Source organism: Somniosus microcephalus, chromosome 13 (assembly GCF_052327205.1).
Source record: "Somniosus microcephalus isolate GS21.2 chromosome 13, FLI_Smic_1.0, whole genome shotgun sequence".
Classification (NCBI taxonomy): Eukaryota; Metazoa; Chordata; class Chondrichthyes; order Squaliformes; family Somniosidae; genus Somniosus; species Somniosus microcephalus.
In genome coordinates, this window is record NC_140999.1 from 42,115,525 (window position 1) to 42,132,216 (window position 16,692).

A 16,692-nucleotide genomic window follows, 5' to 3' on the forward strand; every position below is an offset into this window, starting at 1 on the left:
TGCCCTTTTTGTGGCCTTGACTGCATGTTCCAACAGCCTGGTTCAGCAAGTAACTCTACATCTGAACTTCTGCAAAACAAGGGCAGAGCTCCTCACAAATGACATGGTCTGGGAGAGAGTCCCACAGACAGGAAAAGCAGCATGTGAAGCTTTGCTGCTCGTATTCGTAGTGACAGTTTAAGGGTTAGCATTAAAGCAGGCATCATTTCACAAATAAGAGCAGGCAGTGTACCTTAAAAATGGTTTCAACGACAGAGTACACGGCAAGACATGGGGTGACCTATATTGAACTGTACAAGTATATATTTACAGCCCTGCTGTGCGTGGTCTCAATTACTGTAGTGGGAGAGCGGGTTGGGAGTAAGAGTGATAAAAAGAGATTGAAAAGAAAAATTGTTCTGTTCAGGAAGAAGGTGAATCTCCTATATAAACAACACTGGACTGATATAAATATACCTTGCGAGCAGCTGGTCAGCCCAGACTGTATTTGTAAAAACCTATTTCTAGACAGAGACTGTGGGGGTGGGATGTCTCTCTACTGTGTGCAGGGAATTGTAGATGGTTTGATGGATCTCGTGAGATACGGAGAAATGACCCTGCATAGAGTTCCTTCTGCAGCTCAATAACACTGCAATAATCAAACATCAGGCGGATTCAAGTCAAAAATGAGAAAGTTAGGAGCCAGAAGGGAAGTCAGGCAATTTTTTTTAACCCAAGGGTAACTGAGCTGTGGAATAAGTTACCAGAGAAGAACATTGAAGGGGACAGTGTAAATGGGGTCACAAGACAATTAGAAATTTATTTCTGATATTAGTACAATGGAGGAGATCAGATTAAGAAAGAAAAGAATTTGAATATATATATTATTATATATATATAGTGCCTCTCAGAACCTCAGGCTTCACAGCCAATGAAGAACTTTTGTAGTGTAGTCACTGTTGTAATGTAGGAAAATGTGGCAACTAATTTGCACACAGCAGGGTCCCATAAACAGCAATGAGATGAATGACGAGATAAACTGCTTTTCTTAGTGATGTTAGTTGAGGGATAAATGCCACCCAGGGAACTGGGACAACTCCTATGATCTTCTTTAAATAGTGCCATGGGATCTTTTACATCCACCTGAGAAAGCAGACACAACCTCGGCTTAATGTTTCATCTGAAAGATGAACAATGGAGCACTCCCTCAGGATTACACTGCTCAAGACTCTGGAGTGGCGCTTGAATGTATAACCTTCTGACTCAGCGCCGAATGTGTTACCACTGAGCCAAAGATGACACTTAAAACACCTGCAGTAAACTTCTACAATACACTATTCAACAGAGTTACTGCCTGTAGACTTGAGCATCGGCTACTAATGCTGTCATCTACCAACACAATACTGTTAGAAAACAATTAAGGCTTAAGAACATAATGGCCCAGAAATTCGGGTCTCCACGGGTGAGTACACACGGGGTACTCATCCGTAGGCCCAATGGAAGTGCCGGTTTCCTGCATGCACTGCGCATGTGCGGGAAACCGGCACTTCCATTCCTCTGAACGAAGAGGTTCAGAGGTCGAACGCGTGCGCGGGAGAGGCTGCGTATGCGCATCGAACTTCTTTTTTTTTACAGGTTTTCCTGCGAGGGTAAGCCTGCAGAAGTTAGAAATGTAAAAAGCAGGCGTAAGGCCTGCTTTTTACAAGGTAAGTGGTGAATTAATTAAAATTAAAACATTTTTTCCACAGGTTTATTATTTTTAAATACTTTAAAGCAAGGTAAGTTTATTTTTAGCCCTGTTAGAAAATAAAATTATTTTTTTCAAAAATTTAAATTATTGTTTAAAATAGTTATTTCATGTAATTTATAGTGTAGCGGTTCGTGTAGATCGCCACTAAATAAGAGAGCTTGACTTCGATGAACTATTAACAAGTTGTTTATTTACAGGAACAGACTAATTACATCAGGTAAGATGGCAGGTAAGATGGCTGACTGTAGGAGCACCGTGGTGTAGGTCTTGTCCCAGCGGGGACTCCACGAGGACTGAGTTCACAGTCCTGTGGGGAGCATGATGACGTCATCGCGTTTGTGTTGTGACGTCATCACGTTGTTCGCGTTTCCCGCGCTTAGGGCATCACGTGATGCGTGTCGTTGCGTCGCTGGCCGTTGAGGCCGAAGTCGGGAGGGCGGGCTGTGCCGGTGCTTGCCGCGGGAGCGGAAGATCGCGTCGCTCCCATCGACTGGCCGTTGAGGCCGAAGACGTTGGGCCGGGCTGTGCCGGCAGCCGTCCTGGAAGGCCGAGTCGGGCCGGCAGCCTCCGCACGCACATCACGTCGTACGTGACGTGACGTCAGCACGCTAGGGCGCGTCTTAAAGGGGCAATGGCCCCAACAGGTAAGTTAAAAGGGCAACGGCCCCAAAAGGTAAGTTAAACATACAGTAAGGTAAGTTAAAGGGAATTATGTGTCTTTATGTAAGGTACAACCGGTGGTACCGCCACATGGGCCCCCCCAGAATTCGCTTTAACGAAAGTCCAAGGATGAGATGGTCTGACGAGCTGATGGTCACGGCGGTCGTGCTGTCTCGACTTGGTAGGTGAGGTATGAAGATGCTGCTCGTCAGCGGATCCTTACGCGCCTCGTGGTGAATAAAACGTATCCGTCAGGCGAAGGACCGTGGAGACGTGCGAAACAGCAGGCCTTGTCAGAGTGATGGGCAGGTTGGGCGGACGCGGGCGATGTCTCCGTTGATGTTGAAACAAGTCCTTGTTCCGACGAACTCTGCAGGAACGCCAAACGAGCGATCCAGAAGGACTTGACAGGCGAGGTTGGTGGACTCGCCGACAGGTGAGCGAAACCTTCGGGAGGCTGGAACGCACGGAACGGTGCGTGCCATAGTGCTACGACGATAACACAATGGAGGGTGAAGAGTTGCTGCGTTGATCAATGATCGGTGAGGCCAGCAACTTTCACATGGCTGATCGCGGCCGCAGGATGCCCGTTGGACCCGTCCTCGATGTGTGCAGCGTCAGTAGACGTTTGCGTTTGTTAAAGGGAAAACTGGAGAAAGGGTGGCAACGGTCCAGGTTGTTGTTGCTTTCAGGAGGGGTAACTCTGCCTGGAGGGCGTCAACACTTGTAACAGTTGTGGATTTAGGAGAAAACAGCCGGGAGGGCGGCACGCCTTTTGTTCGCGCCGAATCATGTAGTAGGTAACACAACCAGCAGGCTGAAGGGCTGGTGCATCGTCGGCTGAGAAGGAGTCGTCGGTGTTCACGAGGGATGTGTCCTCGTGCGCGAGGAGTGCGTCCTCGTGTTTTGCGGGGGTGAGTCCTCGTGGTATCCCCGCGGGGCGTGCACCGATCTTGTGGGCCTGAACATGCTGTACCCCGCGCTTGGAGAGATGTATACTTGCTGTTGCTTTGGACGTAGAGGCGGACGATCCGTGTGGCGATAGAAGAGTCGAATACGGAGACCGTGAGCACGTGCGTGGTCTGTGCCGCATCTATGTTCTCGGCGAACAGGGCTTCTACCTTCATAAAGCACGAGGGAGACCGTGGCTCCCTGGATTGCGGTAGCGACAGCAGAACGGCTGATGCTTCCATAGCGTGCTTCGTTTGTGAAAGACATTCACAAACCCACCAATTGTAGTGCTGGTGGACGACGGTTGCCGTTGGTCGTGCTCTACCTCTGTGAGATCGTTCGTGAAAAACGGGCTCACCTCCAAGCTGCGCTTCCGTTGCAAATACGTACGCAAAGACGGGGTCGCTTTTGGTGGAATCGATGTTAGGCGGTTGCTGTTCCGTGGTTGTTCGTCGGTTGTGCGTTGGTCGTCTTGAGGGAAGACGAGGTTCAGGCGCGCGTTGCTACCGTGAAAATCATTCATGGATATGGGTTCACCAATTGTAGCGTTGGAATTGATGAGCTCCCGTACTCACGTCGTTGGGTCACCAATGTAGCGGTTCGTGTAGATCGCCACTAAATAAGAGAGCTTGACTTCGACGAACTATTAACAAGTTGTTTATTTACAGGAACAGACTAATTACATCATGTAAGATGGCAGGTAAGATGGCTGACTGTAGGAGCACCGTGGTGTAGGTCTTGTCCCAGCGGGGACTCCACGAGGACTGAGTTCGCAGTCCTGTGGGGAGCGTGATGACGTCATCGCGTTTGTGTTGTGACGTCATCACGTTGTTCACGTTTCCCACGCTTAGGGCATCACGTGATGCGCGTCATTGCATCGCTGGCCATTGAGGCCGAAGTCGGGAGGCCGGGCTGTGCCGGTGCTTGCTGCGGGAGCGGAAGATCGCGTCGCTCCCATCGGTTGGCCGTTGAGGCCGAAGACGCTGGGCCGGGCTGTGCCGGCAGCCGTCCTGGAAGGCCGAGTCGGCCGGCAGCCTCCGCACGCACGTCACGTCGTACGTGACATGACGTCAGGGCGCGTCTTAAAGGGGCAATGGCCCCAACAGGTAAGTTAAAAGGGTAACGGCCCCAAAAGGTAAGTTAAACATACAGTAAGGTAAGTTAAAGGGAATTATGTGTCTTTATGTAAGGTACAACTGGTGGTACCGCCACAATAGTTTATTTAAAAAATGTGATTTAAAAAAAATGTATTTGAAGATTTAGTGCTATTTTGGGGCCGTAGTATTTCTAAGTTTGACAGCACTTCCTGTCAGAATTATGAATGGAGCATTCCCTGCTCCGATTGGCTCCCCATGGCCCACGTGATCCCAGGGGCCGCATCGAACTAACTGCGCCCCTGGGATATGCAAGCACTGTGCGCCGGCAGCTGGACCAGGCCCTGGATCAGAATTCCACGGGGGCCCAGAGCTCAATGGCCGGCGTGCAAGGTAAGTGCAGATCGGGGGCTTGCACCCGCGGGAAGTCCCCAACCTGAATTTCTGGGCCAATACCTCACAGAAATTGGAAAGGCCATTCCGTATCCATATTGCTCCTCCCACAGTTCATGTACAACCTACCCGATCATGGGCTCTACCCACCCATTTAGTCCCCTTCCACAGCAAATTTACAATATAATCTATCATGGGCGGTGGAAGGAGATTAAATGTCAACCATTTTATTATCCCTAATCCCCAACGGAGAATCATTGTGGTCAGGGGTGTAGACAGCAAATTTAAAATTGTATTTATACCTTTCCAATTGTTTCCCATTCCCTTCCTGTCATGTCCACTGCAAACACACTACCACATGATAAAAACTACCTGAATAATCACACGCCCCTGAATAGATGCACTGTCCTTCTCCAACATCTCCACTTCAGAGAGGGATTCTTCCCTTTATCTCTTCCATTGTCCTTGATGATATATTCACTGCTGGTCCTGACTGCAGCCCCTCTTTGGCAGTGCGGTTCAGTCCGAGAGTGCACTCTGTGCTGCAGATGGGAATTTCCAACCTATCATGAGACCAAGATTTCCCACTTGCAGTCCTCAGCATAGATTCTGCTCCTGGAGTGTAACAGAAGTGCCAGGTAGGAGCTGCCGTCTGGAGCGGCAGTGAGAAGAACATTGCGGCATGGCGGCAATTTCCTGTCCAAAACCCTTGGATGATTGCATCATGAGCTAATTTGCCCTCCATGGGGAGATTTGCATGCAGCGTGTACAGCTGGCTATGGCCCAGCAAAGTGCCCAGAAGTGGTGGCCATCATTTTGATCCCAGGCTGGATCATAGACCCAGCAACAGACTGCCTCCAAGGGAAAGTCATTCAATTCAATTCAATTTTATTTGTCATATATGCAGCAGACGTGTGTACTGCACAATGAAATGTTGATTTATGCAATTTATGGCGATGCCTACTACAGGGAATCAAGAGTTCTTGTTAAATAAGTTCTTAGATGTTTTCTGATACGCAATAAAGTTCTCACTTTTAAGATTCTTTGATACCCTATGCTGCAGGGCACGGATTCTTCAAAAACTGGATGAACTCAGACAAAAGGCCTGCTAACTGGAGTTATTGAATCATTTCCCCTCACTTGAACTCAGTAATTTCAGTTTTTATAGTATGGCTAGTTCTCAGGCTGGCTGTTTGATGGTTTGTGTCACAGCAATCAGATACCTCTGGCAGAGGGTAAAAAACCAGTGCAGTGCCTGCGGCGTGTGTCTCACCTCCTGACTCCCCAAAGCCTTTCCACCATCTACAAGGCACAAGTAAGGAGTGTGATGGAATACTCTACACTTGCCTGGATGAGTGCAGCTCCAACAACACTCAAGAAGTTCGACACCATCCAGGACAAAGCAGCCTGCTTGATTGGCATCCCATCCACCACCTTAAACATTCACTCCCTCCACCACCAGTGCACCGTGGCTGCAGTGTGTACCATCTATAAGATGTACTGCAGCAACTTGCCAAGGCTTCTTCGGCAGCTTCTCCCAAACCCGCAGCCTCTTCTACCTAGAAGGACAAGGGCAGCAGGTGCATGGGAACACCACCACCTCCAAGTTCCCCTCCAAGTCACACACCATCCTGACTTAGAAGTATATCACCGATCCTTCATCGTCGCTGGGTAAAAATCCTGGAACTCTGTCCCTAACAGCACTGTGGGAGTACCTTCACCACACGGGCTGCAGCGGTTCAAGAAGGTGTCTCACCACCACCTTCTCAAGGGCAATTAGGGATGGGCAATAAATGCTGGCCTTGCCAGTGACGCCCACATCCCATAAAAAACGAATTAAAACACAGTTCCTCTCTGCTCAAACTGTGCCGCCTACCATCCAGTGAGAAAGCAGTATTGATGGGACTGACTCATTTGGCTTTGTTACCCATCATCCAGTGAGGGCACAGCTTCAAAGAGAAAATGGGAAGAAAAAACAATATTAAAAAGAGTTGTTTCCCATCCACTTTTAGACGGGACAGACCTGTTTTTGAGTGGGTGGTCTAGAGATTTCAGAAATGTAGGTTTTTCCCAATTCCTTCTGTATCCTGTGGTGTGAAGCCGTTAGTTATTGACTTTTTCAATTAATTTTAACACCACCAAGGAAAATATCAGAACTCAATCCATGATTTCACCCTGGGCCCTGCTCCTGTCCTACTCTTCTCTCCGGTTTTGGACTTGGCAATAGGTGGCCATCTTGTAGAGTGGGTGTACAGCCTAGCCTATGCTGGAAACACATTTTTCCCACTTAACATTCCCTTCGGCTAATGTGCCAAATGATGAGAATAGCAAAAACAGCTGCTACTGTTGTGTGTATTGTGCCTCAACACACACACACACACTCACTCATTACATAGGATCCTCGATCTCTTTAATAGGAGATAAAGAACAGGACAGCCTCTTTTTATCATTGAGAAATCAAGTGAGGGGCCAAAGCCCATCATGCAGACCACCACCAAGGTTGAAAAAAGCAGGAAAGAAGATGTGATAAATTAGGAAGTAGTAATACCAAATGGGTTGTGGAAACCTGTAGAACCACAGAGGTTTACAGCACAGAAGGAGGCCATTTGGCCCCTCTGATTTGTCCCAGCACTTTGCTAGTGTAATCCAAAACAAAGCCGAATGTTTACTCTTTCCCCATAGCCCTATAACTTATGCTTCAAATATTAATTCATCTGCCCCCTGTCTTTCTATTTGTCTTTAACTCTATATTTCTCTCTCCTCCCTCTTTGTCTATATATGTCCCTCTCTATTTTTCTTTTCTCTCTCTTTAAGTGAGGTGAGGAGTTTCACAGTTTGGAGGTCCTGGGAATGAATGAGTTACAGTAGGATCCTGATGATTCTTGTTTAATACAGTGAAGATTAGCGAAGCAGAAATATGGGATGCAGTATTTGTAGTTTAAGTGAGATGACTCATTTTGCTTCAATTTTTTATGGAGCTTATGCTACAACCCGAATCACGCTTTGAAACGGACCATCTTAGTGGAGTTCACATTGCAGCACAACCTGCTATAAAACTAGGACTAATCACAGATCTGTGATGGTGTAATCAACTTGCAATGTATCTGCTGGAGGTCACTGGTGTAATACCAAACACACCATTTTGAGAATGTAATCTCTAGGATGTTAGTATCTCCTGCAGGCAACATCATTTTCCATGTCTTGTTTAATGAAAAGCCCTTAATTTGATGATAATATTCCTCCCCAAGACAAATTCTGACACCAGTTAGAAAGAGTGTGCATCCATTTTTTAAAAATAAATCTTAAGCTTGTCTTCCTTGGACGCTGTATTATTTAGCAAAATGTTCTATGTAGATTCTTTCCACTTTCCCCCATTTTCTCCCCTCTTCTTCACGCGTGAGTCTAGAAGGTTTTAGTTGTAGTTTCGGATTATTATTCCAGTTATAAATCTACGGCTGGTGTTTGAGGAGATGTAATATTGTAATGTTAGTGTGACAGAGAGTGAGCTAAACAATTCCTTTAAAAGGACCAGCCCGGAGAGGCAGTCATTTCCCCGAGGGTTAAAAAGCGAAACCCTCGCTTGAAGACACAGCAGCACTTTACCTGACCCAGTCCACAGAATGATGGGTGCCGGCAAAGAATAAATAGAGTGCAGTGGCGGCAACCCATCGGAATTCTCAAACTCTCAACCACTACCCACCTTATTACTTGCTTATTTCCATTTCCCTACACACGACAGTCTGCGATCCCTCACACAGTCGCCCCGCACCTCAAGCGGTCACTCGGTTGAGGTGCAGGAATTCCTCTGACCCATGGGACTGAAAGAAATTAGTATTATTAAAAAAGTAGTACTGGAGAAATAAATGGGACTGAAAGCCGATAAATCCCCTGGACCTGATGGCCTACATCCTAGGGTTTTGAAAGAGTTGGCTATATAGTGGATGCATTGGTTGTCATCTTCCAAAATTCCATAGATTCTAGAATAGTTCCCATGGATTGGAAGGTAGCAAATGTAACCCCACTATTTAAGAAAGGAGGGAGAGAGAAAACAGGGAACTACAGACCAGTGAGCCTGACATCAGTAGTAGGGAAAATGCTAGAATCTATTATTAAGGACGTGGTAACAAGGCACTTAGAAAATAATAATAGGATTGTAGGATTGGGCAGAGTCAACATGGATTTATGGATTGGAAATCATGTTTAACAAATCTGTTACAGTTTATTGAGGTTGTAACTAGCAGAATAGATAAGGGGGAACCAGTGGATGTGGTGTATTTGGATTTTCAGAAGACATTTGATAAAGTGCCACACAAGAGGTTAGCCTCTGATATCCCCCCCCCGGTCTAGTCTCTGATCTCCCCCCCCCCCCGGGGTCTAGTCTCTGATCCCCCCCCCCACCCCCCGGTCTAGTCTCTGATCCCCCCCCCCCCCCCGTCTAGTCTCTGATCCCTGGGGTCTAGTCTCTGATCTCTCTGCCCCGGGGTCTAGTCTCTGATCTCTCTCCCCCCGGGGTCTAGTCTCTGATCTCTCTCCCCCCCGGGGTCTAGTCTCTGATCTCTCTCCCCCCAGGGTCTAGTCTCTGATCTCTCTCCCCGCGCCCCCCCCCCCGTCTAGTCTCTGATCTCTTCCCCCCCCCCCGTCTTGTCTCTGATCCCCCCCCCCCGTGTCCCCGGGTCTAGTCTCTGATTTCCCCCCCCCCCCCGGGGTCTAGTCTCTGATCTCTCTCCCCCCGGGGTCTAGTCTCTGATCTCTCTCCCCCCCGGGGTCTAGTCTCTGATCTCTCTCCCCCCAGGGTCTAGTCTCTGATCTCTCTCCCCGCCCCCCCCGGTCTAGTCTCTGATCTCTTCCCCCCCCCCCCCGTCCCCGGGCTAGTCTCTGATTTCCCCCAGGGTCTAGTCTCTGATTCCCCCCCCCCCCCCGGGGTCTAGTCTCTGACCCCCCCCCCTCCCCGGGGTCTAGTCTCTGACCCCCCCCCCCTCCCCGGGGTCTAGTCTCTGATTTCCCCCCCCCTCCTCCTCCCCGGGGTCTAGTCTCTGATTTCCCCCCCGGGGTCTAGTCTCTGATTCCCCCCCCCCTCCCCGGGGTCTAGTCCCCCCCCCCGGGGTCTAGTCTCTGATCTCTCCCTCGCACATTCCCTTTCTCTGTCTCCAGCAATCTTCTTCTCTTCTCTCTAACTCTCTGCTCACCCTCCTCTGTTTTATCTAATTATTTCTGCGGTTCAATTTTTTATCTTAGTTCTTCTTTCCTGTTTGTCAATTCGCTTTCTCTTCTCTGTTTCGCTCCTCCTTTCTCTTTATTATTCCTCTCTCCTCACTTTTCCCGCTCCTTCCCTTTTTCTTTCACACCCTCTTCTCTGTCCATCTACTTTTCTCTCTCCCTCTCTCTCTAATGCCGGTCCTTTCTGAAGCTGCAGTGACTGAAGAACTTTAAACCTCCTGCACACTCAGGCTGCAGTTTCTGATCTCCAGTCGCTCCCACGCCGTGTCCATTGATCAGTCACCCTTCCTCACAACCAATGACAGCCTCCAGCGGCAGCAATGGGCTGGGTGTGAGCCGGAGATTCCCCACTCCGTCCGCCTGCTGCTCTCGGCTCCCCTTCACCGCCTCGCCCGGAGGCTTGCCATGGAGACCCGGGACAGACTGTGGGCTCTCCTCGGCCTCTTGCCCGCTTTCCTCAGCCTCTGCCACCCTCACCCTCAGCCCTGCCACATCCTCAACCGGATCGGACACACCGTGCGCCTGGGCACCGTCCTGCCCACCCCACAGAAAGCTGCCCTCCAACAGGCGTTGGTGGAAGCGGTGGATTCGGTCCTCAGAGGAGACTTGTTACCCTACAACCTGAGCCTGGAGGTGGTCAGCAGCCAGGGCTGGCACCCTGACCCCCAGTCACTTCTACAATCCATCTGCCAGTCTATCGTGGTCCGGGGAGTCGCGGCCGTGCTGGCATTCCCACAATCTGCAGAGCAACTTATCCAGATGGATTTTTTATCAACTTTCCTGGAAATCCCTTTCATTAGTATCATGGAGCAAGGAGACGGACTGAGGACCGAGGTAAGTGGCGAAAAGTTACCCAACTTCAGAGTGCCCTCACTCTGTTTCTACATTCAAGATAAGCCTTTTTCCCCCTCCTTTCAACTTGGTTTGAAACCTTTGATCTTATAACTAATTGATTTAAAAGCTGTAAGTGTGGGCGTCCATTTGGGTTTCAAGTCCCTTACAGGGACCTGAGAATCGGACCCCACTCCGGGAATGAGCAGGATTCAGTCGGGTAACATTAATGCTGCCTGGCCTGCTGAGTTTTTCCAGCGTTTTCTGTTATTTCGGGTAACACTCTCGGACTGTCTCTGGGTTTAATCCCAAGGTTTCCCGTGGACTCGGTAGAATTTCAATCGACAAATAGAATCATTCCCACCTGCAAATATTTCATTCCAGACAACTTCTCACCTAAAAGGCGAGTGAATTAAAACAAAAGGCACTCATTCTGGGCACACGTTTGCTGTGAGTCAGTTTCAGCTCTGCTTAATTTGGTAATTTCTGAAATTAACTTCGAATCGACAACATTTGGGGGAATCAAGAAGTCCGCATTAATTTTAATATAAATAAAACACTCAAGACAGTTTTATATTGGACAGTGTCATAATATATCGTAACTGTTGTCACAGTATAGCGTCAGTAATGGATTCAGATTAAACTGAACTCTGTAGCCTCTGATCTGTAGATTGAGTTGGGAGGATCGTACTTAGAATTTAAAAGTATTCTCTTTAAGGACTAAAATGACTCCATCACTTAACCCGATTAACTAGTGTTAATTACAATTAAACAGATTAATCCGGTGAGACTGACCACAGACTGCAGCTGGCTGGGAGGTGTTAATTTCTGGGATGATTGCTTCCAGTTTTGGTCCTGGGATCTTTAATGTTCCCCAATCCGCAGATTGGAACTGGGGTTAATGCCTAACAGTGGGGGAGAGATACACTATATTACCTATAAACTCCTACCCCACGAGAGAGACAGAGATAGTTAGGGTAGTGAGGTCCCCAACCGAATGGGGCTATTTTCCAATCTAAAACGAATGTTGCAGTTAACCGGAACACAGATGTAGGGTGGGATTTATCTTTTAAGAGTCCAGCTGTAATTGTTACCGCACAAAACCTTGTGGTTGCAGCTCTCTTCCCTGGCTCAGTGGGTGGTACTACCTGGTGTGGTATTGAGTCAGGAAGGTGCTAAATTTAATCCGGAGTCTGTGCTGTCACTTTGATCTCAGACAGGGTGGCAGTGGGGACACTATATTTGGTGTCACTGTTCTTTTCTGAGCCCAGGGCAATCAGACAGGGTTCCTGCTCACTATGCTGCTGTGAAAGATGCATATGGGTGAAGACGGAATCAGGCTCGGCTGTGATACTCTCATAGTAGAATAGCCTACTCGCGCTCACTGTCCAGGCTCATACCCGGAGAATAGCCATGTGAGCAAGTACTGGAGGATGGCCAGGTCTATCTCCAACAGAGAGCATAACCACCTCCCCTTGACATTCAATGGCATTACCATCGCAGAGTCCCCCACAATCAACATCCTGGGGCTCACCATTGACCAGAAATTCAACTGACCAGCCATATAAATGCCATGGCTATAAGAGCAGGTTAGAGGCTGGATATTCAAAAGACTTGCATTTATATAGTGCCTTTCACGACATCCCAAAGCGCTTTACAGCCAATGAAGTACTTTTGAAGTGCAGTCACTTGTTATGTGGGAAACACCATTGCCAATTTGCGCACAGCAAGCTCCCACAAACAACAATGTGATAATGACCAGATAATCTGTTTTTTGTGATGTTGATTGAGGGATAAATATTGGCCAGGACACCAGGGATAACTGCCCTGCTCTTCTTCGAAATAGTGTCATGGGATCTTTTACGTGCACCTGAGAAAGTAGACGGAGTCTTGGTTTAACGTCTCATCTGAAAGATGGCACCTCTGACAGTGCAGCACTCCCTCAACACTGCACTGGAGTGTCAGCCTAGCTTTTTGTGCTCCAGTCTCATGGAGTGGGACTAGAACCCACAACCTTTTGACACAGGCGAGAGTGCTACCAGCTGAGCCACAGCTGACCAATGTTCTATAGGCAGTGGCTCACCTCCTGACTCCCCAAAGCCTCTCTACCACCTACAAGGCACAAGTCAGGAGTGTGATGGAATTCTCCACTGGCCTGGATGGGTGCACCTCCAACAACACACAAGCAGCTCAACACTATCCAGGTCAAAGCAGTCCGTTTGATTGGCAGCCCATCCACTGGCTTAAGCATCCGCTTCCTCCACCATCGGCGTACTGTGGCTGCTGTATGTACTAATTATAAGATACACTGCAGCAACTCGCCAAGGCTTTTTCAGCAGCACCTCCCAAACCCACGATCCACCATCAAGGATACGCTCAACAGGTGCATGGGATCACCACCACCTCCAAGTCACACACCATCCTGACTTGGAAATATATTGCCGTTCCTTCATCGTCGCTGGGTCAAAATCCTTGAACTCCCTCCCTAACCTTAACCACACAGACTGCAGCGGTTGAAGAAGGCGACTCACCACTACCTTCAGGGCAACTAGGAATGGGCAATAAATGCAGGGCTTGCCAGTGACGCCTCACACCCTGAGAATTGTAAAAAGGTAGCCCAGTGAGAGTCAACACCTTCAGGAGAGAAATATAGAAAATACTTGGCTAGATAGGCATTATTTGTCTCTAATATGCTTTGCTCCTTTCCCGGAATGTCAGCAGTCTATTTGACTGTGGGGGCATCACAGCTGAGTCCGATTGTCTCCTCACCCAAAATGCACATTTTCCAGCAGGGGGCACTGTATTTTGAGCAGGAATTCCAGCTGATTTTAACCCCCCCCCCCAAAAAAAGCCCAGTGAGATTGGTTAACAGCATTGAGCAGATAAAGTCATCTTCACTGGGCTACTGTTTTATTGTCGATAGGTGTCACTAGTGTGCTTTGATTAACTAGTTGTAATTGTGCCAATTGATACAAAGTGGAAGTAACTGGATTGTTTTTGGTGATAAAATATTGAAGTAATAACACGGCTTTGGGCGAGTGATGAATGACTGGTGTGTTTAGTTTAAATGCCGTATGCTTCAGCATTTCACTTGCTAATTACTAAGATGCCCTTTGGCATGGTTCCTGGTGCAGTCCTGGGGTAATGCCAAATGGTGTCATCATTGCAGTTGTACAGAATGGAGCAGGACTATAACAGCTCATACTGTAATCGCTCCGCACAGTGGTCGTATTTTATTTTTGACTGACTGCAGCAGTGTGGCATGGGTGGCTTATACCATTCTGTGCTCGTGAACAGTGAATGCTCCAACTAGTACTCTAACCCTTTAGAGTCCTGTATACTGGACTCTCACAGAATGTGCCTTAAACAAATACCATAGCTATGTTGGCACTTTACAGCCTTCCGGACTCAATATTGAGTTCAACAATTTCAGATCATAACCTCGGCCCCTATTACATTTTCACTTTTTTTATCCACACCTTTGTTTTGTTTTTCCCCCCCACCCCTTTCCTTTTTTTTTTCTCTCTCCCACATGGCAGCTGTTTCCCATTCTGCCAGCGCATTTCACACCTAATCTAGAGCCGTCTTTTGTCTCCACTAGTCCTATCACCATCTCGTCTCGTTTTGAATACCTCTTAATGTCTCTTCTCTTTTGTTCTCTCCCAGCCTGGCCTCTTAATTTATTTAATTCCCTGTGCCTCTTTAGTCTTGATAAAGGGTTTTGACCCAAAACGTTGACTCTAATTTCTCTCCACGGATGTTGCCTGGCCTGCTGAGTTTTTCCAGCATTTTCTGTTGTTATTCCATAGCTATGTCTTTTTTGTCCATTTTTTTTCTTTCAATATCCTATCCTCTCCTGACTCTCTCAGGGATACAGGCTCCACAGGCACCAACAGCCCCCAATGAGTCACCCAAGTGGCCATTCTTCATGTGTGAACCTGGACATTGAGTGTCGGCATGGTATTCCATCCATGGAGGACATCACAGCTGAGCCTGATGCTGTTCTCACCCAATACACCTTCCAGCAGGAGTCACTGAATAGCAATTAAATACAAGAATCCAGAGCATTGAGGCTAACTGTAATGTCCCTACTGCTACCCCAGCTGAGATTAGCTAGACCATGAACAAACCTGCTCGGCATGGATCTGAGTGACTATAACTCTAATCAACTCTAGATCCGAATGACCCTGCGTGGCTCCGAATGACCCTGCGTGGCTCCGAATGACCCTGCGTGGCAAAGATTAAAATCACCATCAAAGAATGTCCATAGCTGATCAAATAGTCATTACTAATAATTCTGGTTTCAGTTCTGTTCAGTGCAATTTAAGCACACTCTATTCTTGTCAGGTTCTCGGTTATTATGCTGTCTCTTATGAAGCTTCTTGACAGTGGCTAACAACAGCTGGCTAACAATAGCTGGTTATCGTATGTTGTACTGTGGCACACACTTCACCGCAAACCAGCTGGTAAAAGAACCATGCAAGAATGTCCCAGGTTCCATCCTCGGTCTGTGTTGAGTTTAACTTATCTGAGCTGAGCCGGTGCTAGTGCACTAAAATTGGCCACACCATCGCTAAACTAGGGAGAGGAAAATCAGCCAAGGTTCCCACTCCGAATCACTATTGAGTGACTCCTGCTGGAAGTACGTGTGTGTGTCATTGGATGAGGACAAGATTGAACTCGGCTGTGATGCCCATCACACTGTCTAACCTTGAACATGAAGAATGGGCATATAACAAATCCTTTGTGGGTGTCTGTGTAACTGTTATCCCCCAGAGTCAGAGGCCCCAATATTTACGGGGAGGGAGGAGTTTCAGAAGGGAAACCCAGATTCTGCTGAAAGTAACAGCAGGTCGCTTTTAAAATTTTTCACCAGGTTTCCTGCCCAATAGCCAGCCTGATTGACAGGCTACCTGCCTGTCAGGTGAGAAATCTTGTGGCACAAGGCCACAGCGGGGAGCAGAACGGAGGAAGGGATCCCAGTCGGCAGGGAGGAGATCGCGGTCAGGGGGTGGGGGGGGGGGGGGAGGAGATCGCGGTCGGGGTGGCGGGGGGGAATAACAAAGATTGTGAAGGTGTTGAGTCGGCCGATAGCGGGGAGGGAAATAGGCTTGCTTGTTGGATGGGGGAAAGAGTCCTGCTGCTCCTGGCCCACAGGCAGTGGTGTTAATGCACTTATCCATTCAATCTGGCACTTCTTGTCTCCTTTTACCTGCCGGGTTTCCCGAGGCCAAGGCAACGTGGCCAAAAGAGGTGAGGTAAATAAAAAGCCTGTAAAAATGGAGGCACGCAGTCTCCTTAAAAGATTTTACCAACTGATCCACCTCCCTAGAGCGGATTGGTCTCCCGCTCCCTAGAGCAGATTGGTCTCCCGCTCCCCGAACTGCCTCCACATCTAATACCCCTTGAATCAGTTCGGAAATTAAATCCCAATATTACTTCTGTTTTAATCCCTAGATTGTGGGCAGGTCACCAGTGCTAACCAGACTTTAAGTTTTGATGTGATACAGAAATAAACACTAATATTGCAGTAATAAATATCTAGTCAAACACTAGGAGTAAATTTGTTTTGTAATATCAACTCTACACAATTTAAATAAAGACTTTAAAAATCAAATCTAATTAAATATTAAAAAAAATCAAATATCTGCTCACGTCCTGATTTCCTTTTTGCTTCTCCCCTTTACTCTAATTTTTTTTCTATCTTATATAACTTAATGTATCTTTTAAAAATATTTTTAAGGTTTTAAAATCACTACTTCCCTGTTTTCTGCCTCACTGCCGATCTTAACAAAAAATGCCATTGATTAGAAAAAC

General features: G+C 47.7%; 1 protein-coding gene across 1 annotated transcript in view; it reads left to right on the plus strand.

Moving 5' to 3' along the window:
* The first annotated feature begins 10,176 nt into the window (after positions 1-10,176).
* The window catches only part of grin3bb (glutamate receptor, ionotropic, N-methyl-D-aspartate 3Bb), a 108,301-nt gene continuing 101,785 nt past the window's right edge, over positions 10,177-16,692 (plus strand). The window contains exon 1 of the mRNA XM_086004820.1: positions 10,177-10,878. Coding sequence (XP_085860946.1) covers positions 10,450-10,878 — 429 coding nt within the window. The 5' untranslated portion in view covers positions 10,177-10,449. The remainder of the gene's footprint in view (positions 10,879-16,692) is intronic.